Source organism: Octopus bimaculoides, chromosome 20 (assembly GCF_001194135.2).
Source record: "Octopus bimaculoides isolate UCB-OBI-ISO-001 chromosome 20, ASM119413v2, whole genome shotgun sequence".
NCBI classification, from domain to species: domain Eukaryota; kingdom Metazoa; phylum Mollusca; class Cephalopoda; order Octopoda; family Octopodidae; genus Octopus; species Octopus bimaculoides.
The window spans coordinates 9,928,655-9,939,341 of NC_069000.1; the positions used below are offsets into that span (position 1 = coordinate 9,928,655).

The 10,687-nt window shown below is 36.4% G+C and overlaps 1 protein-coding gene across 1 annotated transcript in view; it reads left to right on the top strand.

Moving 5' to 3' along the window:
- Positions 1–1,034, top strand: part of LOC106882978 (uncharacterized) — a 5,596-nt gene extending 4,562 nt beyond the window's left edge. The window contains exon 4 of the mRNA XM_014933826.2: positions 246–1,034. Coding sequence (XP_014789312.1) covers positions 246–933 — 688 coding nt within the window. The 3' untranslated portion in view covers positions 934–1,034. The remainder of the gene's footprint in view (positions 1–245) is intronic.
- Positions 1,035–10,687: the final 9,653 nt, after the last annotated feature.

A 10,687-nucleotide genomic window follows, 5' to 3' on the forward strand; every position in this document is an offset into this window, starting at 1 on the left:
CTAATTAATAAAGACTATTTCAATATCCTTGATGCAAATACTAATTACCATCTTGCATCATGATGCTAATTTTACTCTATTGTCTACTCTACATCTCCATTTCTTTCTCTCTCTCCACTCTTTCCTCTCTTTCTTTCTCTTCTCTCTCTCTCTCTCTCTCTCTCTCTCTCTCTCTCTCACACACACACACACACACAATAATCTTCTCATTTTGCCTAAAATTGCATTTTCCTTTTATCCCCTAGGTTTGTGGCTTTCGGATCATCTAAAGCCGTCCAGAAGAATCCCCTATTTTATGATTTGCTTAAAGACGTCTTCAAGAACTACAAAATCCCATATGAAATTACCAAGGCAGATTTCGATGGTCGGTACAACCAAGCCACGTGTAATCTGCAAGCGTTCAGCCCATACACGACGCCTTACCACAAATTCCTTGCCAATCTCCAAGAGGCCGAAATGGACATGACTATAGTGTCCATGATCAAGATGCTTGAGAAAAAACCACCACAAGCGTCTCTGGCCAGTCTCTTCCCACTGCATGCATGCACAAACCACTCTTGTGATAACAACGCTGATATATTAGATGGGGAGGTTCTTGGTCGGCCAGGGATCTGGGTGATGGCACGGCGGCCCATTAGCAAGGGGGAAGAAATCCACATCACCTACATAGACACGGCGATGCAACAGAAGTTACGCCGTGCTTGGCTCTATCGCTCTTTTCATTTCTGGTGTAAATGTCGCCGCTGTGAGTTTGAAGGAAGCGACCCAGACATTTGCACCAATTGTGAAAAGAAAGCTCCGGAAGGTAAAAAGTTTGCCGTTTGCAGCCAATGCAAAAAGGCCTGGTATTGTTCGACGAAGTGTCAAAAATCTTCATGGAAGAACGGCCATAAGACTATCTGTGAAAAGGCTGAACCAGTGAAAGGAAAGTAATAACACATACATACACACACACACACACACACACACACACACACACACACACACACACACACACACACACACACACACACACACACACACACATATTCACACACACATGTATACACACACACAAACACATACCTGCAATGTAGTCATCATTCATATACATACAAAGAATTATTCACAAACTAGAATTATACTAAAACGTAAATAAGGAAGTTTCTACATGGTCACTTGTCCTCCCAGAAATAGCAGGCAAAACGCCCGCAAATCACACAGCGCTTACTTAAAGAACGAATGGAATACATTGTAAATGTAGTCTTAGAAATCCTTAAAAAAAGAAGGATGGTCATGGATGGAGTGCTTTTCATGTTAAGTAAGGTTGGTCAAGATTCACCATCATCACCATCAACCTGTGAACATTACTGTCTTGCGTCCGAGGATTCAGAGGACCAAAGACAAATGCACTCACTCACACACACACACACACACGTATTTATATGTATCTATATATGTGTGTGTGTATGTGCGTGTCTATATATATATATATATATATATATACACATATGTGTGTACATATATACTTTTTGTTTTCGTATGTGTTCTTGCTCCACTTACATATATACATATATATATATGCATATATATATATATATATATATATATATATATATATATATGCATATGCACACACACACATACACATAATGGATTACTTCCAGTTTCCATCTACTGAATCCACTCGCAAGGCTTTGGTTGGCGTGAAGATATGGTAGAAGACACTTGTCGAAAGTGCCACGTATTGGGGTTGAACCCAGAACCATGTGGTTGAGAAGCAAACTTCTTATCACACAGCCACACCTGTGCCTTTATGCCACACCTGTACCTTTATGCCACCCTACTTTACCTGTTAACTTCCTTATTTTGTGATTGGAGGACATCTAGGTGATATCCGTTAGTGTTTTGTATGTTTGGACAACTGTTTTTGAAGAAAGACTTCTTCCTGTTATGTTTTTGGTCAACTTCTTAATATTGACCAATGGAAGAAAGACACTTCACAAGAATTAATTTATTGAGTGAGAAGAACTAATTGATTAATTGATTTAATTTTGTGGGGTACTTTTTAATACTTGAAAAGGGTGGGAAAATAATAAAAATTACAATTTTTTCAATTTTATAATTATAATTCTTTTAATATATATAATCTAATGATTATAATTTTATGATATAATATATAATTGTGTTATAATTTTTTAAACAATTTTATAATTATAAAAAGGAATTATAAAACGATTGAGAGTGCAACAAAAGGGGTGGAAATAAAAAAAAAACTATAAAATATGTGAAAAAAAGATTAACCCATAAAACTATTCAAACGTGTTTATATTTTTAAAATCATGATTTCCTACAAATATATTGGATTTTTTTTTGTATCGGGAAGGGAAATGTGATGTGACGATGTTCATACCTCGTTTGGAAAAAAGGTTTTGTAAGGGATTATAATACTATTCATGTATAAGAAACCCCCATATTTTTTAAACCTAATTTTTGACAAAAAAATAAAAAGGAGTTCCTTGTACACGTTAAAATACGGTATTCTTTTCTCTACGACTCTCAGCACATTTGTAATATTGATTCTTTATAACTGGGTTCAAAGTAGTCAAGAAAGAGAAACTGGGAGATTGTGGCGTTCATACATTTCCATGGGTGTTAAAATGCTTCGCGATGTTTGATGACTTCCACCAAGAATTGAGCCCGCGTCGTACATGAGAATGACCTGCATGCAGGGATTTGTGGATGACTAAAGAAAATAATAATACGAAAGGTGAAACGGCGGAGTAGTTCATTTTACATCACTTTTTTTTTAAAAAAAGAAAAAAGAAAGAAGAGGTAATGTGACTATTTGCATAATTTCCATTGTTTCTAAAGGAATATATTGCAAAACGATGCCAGTACGAATAGAAGCAAAAATTTATCTTTTCGTGTAAGTTGGTCCAGATTTGACAAAAGAGTATGTCTCAAGAGAGAAACGATTCGGAAGAAAATAACCCAATGGAGAATTTGAACAATGATCCAAGTGTGAGCAATTTGTCACGAACAGAGAATGAGCCAGGTCGTCTGTCACTCCTCAACAACGAGGAAAACATAGAAATGATGGCGTTACGAGGTCAACACAACGATCAAGATCCGCACCCACCACAGCATGGAGCTATCAACGGCACTCACTGGTTCTATCTACTTAATTACCTGGTGCTGTCAGTGTTGAGTATATCTTGCAGTATCGTACATATACTGAAAGTATTCCACCACGTTCCAGATAACGTATTTGCGTATCTGAGTGTCGCTTTAGACCTGGTTATAGCCGTCTGTTCGTTGATAATCTTCTGCGTCGTTTTCCCGTTTTCCAGACGCAGAACAATGTTACCAAATCGCCGACTCGTTTTCTGTCTCTTGTGTACCTTTTGTAACCTGGTGTCGGCTTCTATCATCTTCGGTTTGCGGAATGACTGGATTGCAATCGCCGTTCTTGTCATCAGTATCCTGCTTTTGATCCTGTTATGTATACCGAGGTTGATATCGAATTTTTTAGTCGTCCAAATTTCGTAACCTTACCCTTTCACGATTCTTTTTATTACTTTTCAATGTAGACAGTTATAACTTCTAAATATTTTCATTGCTTTTAAAAACATAATTGCAGATAAAATGCAACTAAAAATTTTAATTACAGAGGAGTATTAGAGATTTAATTTTTTAATAATTGTAATATCTTGACTACATTATATTTTACTTGTTTGTCATTAGACTGCGGCCATTCTGGAACACCGCATTGTACTTATTTTTAAGCCTAGTACTTATTCCAGCGGCCTCTTTAGCCGAACTACTAAGTTACGGATGCGTAAAAGGATCAACTCTAGTTGTCAAGCAGTGGTGACACATGCACACTCACAGTACGGGCTTCTTTCGATTTCCGTCTACCAAATCCATTTGCGAGGCTTTGGTCGGCCCGAGACTATAGCAGACACTTGTCCAAGATGTCACGCCGTGGGACTGAACCCGGACCAAGTGGTTGAGAAGCAAACTTCTTACCATACTGCCACATGAATTTTTACATCCTGAATTTCACAGGAAGTCTGTAACACTTCGCATAAAGCAAGAAATGCCTACTACACAAAGCCCAGAATCCAAATTCACCTGTAACCAATCTAATAAAGCTCAAGAACCAACATTATACAGAGATGGAAGAATTCTTTGTTTGAAACGTCCGAATTCCTGTCTTTCTACTACAAGTAGACCCTCCAAAATCATTTTTACCGATGCAAACTATCACTCGTTTCTTCAGATCACTCACGGCAGCACAAGGTTTTATCTGCAAAAGAAGCGCTTTACGTCTGACATCAAGAAATTGTTTTGCTCTGATAATCTCAAACACCTTGTAATGATACGTTGAATGGACATTACTCTCTGGAATGATAGTGTTCATAATTTCCAAGGACATTAGAACCATTTGTGAAATTTCTATTTATTTATTTATTTTTTTCCAAACTAAAAATTGAAACCATGTTGTGAATTCGAATGTCCGGCATGCAAGACCGACTGGAGAAAGAAAACGAGTAAAGTAGAAACTATGAAACAATTCATTTAAGATGATTAATTTTCATCAAAAATAAAGGAAATCAGTTTAACCTCATACCCTATTGTTTCTTTCGAATAAATACAAAGCCTGGTCGGACGTTGAGACAAATTTTTTTTCACGTCCTTTGCATTTGAAATCCGAGAGAAAAAAAATCTTTAGAAGTAAGGGACAATTCTGTAAGAACTGTTGAAATAACCCTGGGAAGTATATCAACACCAATACAAGTACCTACATCTTATTAAGAGCATTGAATGATTTGTGACAATCGCTCTCTTAATAGTATTCCATCTTGTGGTGGTAAAAGAGCTTCCGCCAGTGGTCAGAGCTATGCAGCAAGGGCAACGTCGTCCCATCTCGTCTCTCCTCCACTCCCAGTGTCGCATCAGGAACCGACGTCTAAAAGGAAGGAGAAGTAGCTAACGTCAGACGTTCCAAAATTGATACATGAAATTCTTTCGACTAAAAATGGTACCTTTTGCAGCCCAATAATTCCAGTGAAATTGGTAACACGACGTCTGTTGAAAAATGTGAATCAATTTTCTTTGGTTAACACAGCAACGACATACGCCGTAATAACGTGACTGTCTATAAAGCCAATCAATAAAGAAATGGGGAAATGTAACTCTATAGATATTTTTTTAAAAAATACTATTATTAAGTTAAGCTTTTGCCTTATTCAAAAGTCTAACACTTACACGTGACTAGTTGAAGGGGAGGGGTAAAAGTAAAAAGAGGGTAATGCGAAGGGTGAGAGGGAAAGGAGTGTTGTGTATTAAGTCTATAAAATTGTACATAAGGTACAACAAAGTGTGTGAGTGTATATATATTCTTTTATTTTACTCTTTTACTGTAGCACCGCCTTTAGTCGAGCAAATCGACTCCAGGACTTATTCTCTGTAAGCCTAGTACTTATTCTATCGGTCTCTTTTGCTGAACCACTAAGTTATGGGGACGTAAACACACCACCATCGGTTGTCAAGCGATGTTGGGGGGGGGGGACACACACATATTTACGACTGGCTTCTTTCAGTTTCCGTCTACCAAATCCACTCACAAGGCTTTGGTCAGCCAGAGGCTATAGTAGAAGACACTTGCCCAAGGTGCCACGCAGTGGAACTGAACTCGGAACCATGTGGTTCGTAAGCAAGCTATATATATTTAAAGTGCATTAAGTAATCATCGTATTCCAATTTCCTTCCTTTTTCAATGATTAGCAGATGAGCGACTATTTTTTGATACAGACACGACACAGGCTACGTTTTCAGTTTTTTTTGTTTGAATAAAGTTTTCAGAAATAACCTAATAAGTTTACTATTAATTCCGTAAAGTATTCACGGATCCCGCTAGCTAGTGTCATTTTTATTTTATAATTTTTTTCTTGTAACTTATTACCACTAATGAGATTTATTTATAAATACAGAAAAACTGGAGAGGTTTCTGCCAAAGGGCTTCTAGTTTCTTTCTCTGAAATCCACTCACAAGGCCTTGGTCGGGTCTAAGCTATATTAAGAGACACTTGCCTTACCCGAAGTGTCACGCAGTGGGATTGAAACCGGCGCCATGTGTTTAGGAAGCAAACTTACCACACAGCCACACCTGAATGATAAACATATCCCGTTTGCGTTTAAAGTGTATAATTTTGTATATAAACACATTTCGTTCGCATTTAAAGTGTACACGTATTGTTTTCGTATAATAAATGTCCTAGTACGTTCGTTTGTTCTGTTGCGCAGGGGAAGCAGAATTGATTTGCTTCTTTCCGATTTGGAAATGACAAATTTACACCTATAGAAATTTGCAACGCATAGATATATGCATAAGATATATGCTCGGAGTATCGGTAGTGTGAAATATGTCATTTTTCAGTAAGTAAATTAACGTATCAGGGATGCAACAAATATTGTGTAGTTATACTATGTTTCGTACATTTGAAACAGTCCCATCCATAGAAACAAATAGACACATATGGTTGATCACGTAACAGAAGTAATTTAACCCTGTACAGACCATGAGAAATAAGGATCTCAAATTTTGACACAAGGCCAGCAATTTCGGGGAGTGAGTAAGACGATTACATCGATCCCAGTACTCAACTGGCACTTATTTTATCGAACCCGAAAACGGTGAAAGGCAAAAATCGATCTCTGCAGACTTTGAACTCAGAACATGAAGACGGACAAAATGCCGCTAAGCATTTTGACCGGCGCGGTAACGATTCTGCCAGCTCGCCATAAGGAATACAACTTTATTTATGTATATGTTTAATCATTTGTTGAACAGAATAACGCAGTGCAAGAATGCTGGGTCCATAACCCAGAGATCGTTTGGTTAAAACTACGCTTTGCGAAGAAATGGGGATTATTTTTTATATATAACACAGCTGAGTTGTCTACAAATCTACCAACCATATGCATATATATATATATATATATACACACACATACACATAATTATATGCAACAAAAAGTTATACAGGGTCAAGAGGTCACCAACTGACAAGGGTACATGGTGGACAGCGACTGTACCAATCACTGAATACAAAGGACTTTGTACGCATTTAAAGTAGGTTTTAATGCATTTAGTTCTGTACGATATTTATTTCGATCGCATTTGGAATATATAAATATATGTAATTACATTTAATCTCTAATACATTTCATCTGAAATAACCATTTGAAGTTATAAAGTAAAACAAATGCTTCCAAATGCAAACAAAATATATATATTTACACACTTCAAACACAATCGAAACACTTTTACAAGATGAAAAAAAATTAATGTCTTTATTTTTTAAAAAATTGCAGACTTAGAATCCTTCATGGTCAATATTTTTTTAAGCATCATAGAAAAATGTTAGGATATTTGAATTCCAATATCTTTATTTTTACACATTAAGGTCGGCTTACAAACTTGAATGTTATACGTGTTTAATGCTATAAACAAAAGAGTTAGAATTTATCATTTTAGGGAAATCAGAGAAGCGGGTGGTGGGATGTGAACAGTGCAAGAGTAATCTGAAATCAGGATCGATTTTTTAATTACCTATAAAAGGCGATACAAAGAATCTTCCGTCGAACATATAAAGACAATACAAACGCGACAAACACAAAGTCGGGGAACTAAAAACACAAAAAAGAAGATGAAACCAGGATCTGGCTACTCCCGGGTGGAAAGTTGAAATCGATTTTAGATTGCAGGGAGCTAACATGAAATGTGGTGGTGGGTAACGAAGTCTTTACACCGAGAAAGAACCACCATGGGCAAAAAAGAAACAGTTTGGGAAGCAACGTTGCTCTTGTAGCATAGCTCCGATCACAGGTTTGAGCTCGCTTGCCACAAGGTAGCGTATTGTTAAGAGAATAGTGTGGACACAAAATCATTCAATGTTTTTTGTGAGATGTAAATACTTGCAATAGGTTTATTTACTTCGTTGGGGGCATAAGCTCTAGCAAAATCGTTTGTTATTTCTGAGGAAATTATCTTCCCTTATATACTTTAAACGAAATGAAAAACTTCCTGCACTTCAGCATTTAACCATGTTTTGTAAGGGAGGGACAACTGGTTTCCTTGGTTTTGTAATTTCTAAGAAGAAAAAAAATATCGTCTTAAACGAACTATTCTTCCTTTTTCTTTCTTTAGTCAATCACAGTTGCTTGTATGCGAGACATCCGAATCCGACTCGTCTTCTATTCTTTGGTTTGAATTTAAACCTCAGCAAGGTTTCCAAGTAAAGTTCAACTGCCATTGAAAATTTATTCCTTGAAATTATATGAACGCCATATCCTTTATCCTTCCAGTATCTATTAAAGAAATGCGTGTTTGAGGCTATCAAAGTAAAATGTCAACTTTTAGACACCAGTCGTGAAGAACTTCATTAGAAGACAATAAGTGGTGCCATACCTTCGTACGAAGAAACTAGAGATAGTTTGCGTCAGTTAAAAACTATTTCGTAACGATCTATCTGCGGAATGGCGATGGGAATCTTGACAGTTCTGCAGTAATAGTTATTCGGATGTGTTATTAGATCCGTTGTAAGTGGGTCGAGGTTTATGTAATAGGCATATTAGGATTAAATCATACAAGCATTTCTTATACCATATAAAGTGTTACAAATTTTCTGTAAAGTTCAGGTGTAAAATTCGATAAGAAATTGCAATGAAATAAAATTTTAAAATAATAAAATGGAAAGAAAATTAATCTCTAACAGTGTAGCCACTATTATTAGGTCACGTTTTATCTACAATTATTAAAAAAAAAAAAAAAAAACTGAAATATTTAAAAGTTATGACAGACTACTCGGAAAATAATAATAAAAGAAATAAGAGAGATCGAATATATCAAGTTGAAGTTGGTTATAGATTTTAAAGCACTGTAAAATTTGATCTCGTGCCCGGTAGACAAAACAGAACCAAAAGTATGATACTACTGACAAGAACGGCTGACATTATCCACTCGTAATGTAAATAGAAGATTATGGTTGAACATACCAGGTTGCATAAAGTACATAGGAGACAGTGGACAAGAGTGCGATTTGGGAAAACCGATCTTCGCTTCGAAGCCGGGAAAACAATAAAGAGCATTGCAAACGAGTTGCACAATATCACTACGTCAAGAATTAAACTCAAAAACTCAGTAATGTTTTGATAATTGCGAACGAGTTGCAACAGATATACAGCGCTACAGGATAGACAGACGAAACCCAACACTAAATAACCGACTATATAGAGCCAGTGTATATTAGAATACTTGTTATTTTGCTGTTGGCTTTGTTGTGGAGATTCTCCTCGCGCAGTCAGTTCTAGGTTTTCCTCACGACCGAGACAGGAAGAAAATGACGGACGACGTGTTGGCCCCTGATCCACCGGGGTTATTAGTAAATGGCACAAAGTTGGATCATAGTTCAAAATATCCATAGAGCGATCTCCATCAGTTGTTTCAGAATCCTCCATTGTTCCAAAATCTTCCATTCTTTCAGAATCATCTAGTCTTTCAGAGTCTTCTAGTCTTTCAGAACCATCTAGTCTTTCAGAACCATCTAGTCTTTCAGAGTCATCTAGTTCTTCAGAGTCTTCTAGTTTTTCAGGGTATTCTAGTCTTTCAGAATCATCTGTTCTTTCAGAGTTTTCTATTCTTTCTAAACTATCCATTATTTCTTGAGACATATTCTTTTGCTGATTTGAAGCCAACTTAAATGAAAGATTTCCTCTGTCCGAAATAGTAACACTTGGTTATGTTCTGTATTTATTGTTGAAGAAACAATTAAAATTAAACTGTATTTCGCCTTGAATTAAAAAAAAAGTGGCCTTAAATAGACTATTCCAACGTTTTCAACTAACTTTCATCTTTTTATTTTCAATAATTAATCAAAGTTTCTTGCATGCAAATCATTCATTCAAATCCACAATACGGTTTCGGTTCATAGTCGACGATATCAAACTTCACTTACGCTTCAACATGCCATTTGAAATGTATAAACACTACATCCTCTCACTTTCCCTTTCTTAATAAAGTCTGTGTTCTTAGACACAAGAATCAATATTATAAATGTTTTTGAAAGTTGCATTCGTGACAAGCGGCAAACACCTACTGGTTTCAATTCAAGACTGGAAACATTTCATGTCATGTTTTATGGCTTAGTAAAAAAAGTAACGACCGTAACGCTTTTCAAGATGGCATTGGTGACACGAAAGAAGAAAATTATTCCCAGTCTAGTGATAATTGTGAATGAACGTAACTGTTAAGCCTACCAACCCACAAAACAGCAGCAGTCATTGAGACGAGTTTCCAAATAAACATTTAACAAATTTCACTCCTAGAGGTCTTAAAAGACACCGACTCAAAATGTCACGTAGAGGGATTGACTTAGAAACTTCGATATTCTTAAACAAACGTCTGCGCTTAGATTTATAGTGTTTTTCACTTCCGGCACCTCATTTCAATACTTCTTTATTACTCACAAGGGGTTAAATATTACAAGGGACAATACAAGGACAGACAAGACGAGACAAACACGTGGGTGGGTGAAAATGGATGTAAGGGTGAAATGAAACGTAAAACGAATGATGTAATGATGACCCTCGACCCCATGTCCGGACTCCTTCATTTCACTTTTGATTACTTTTTAAAATA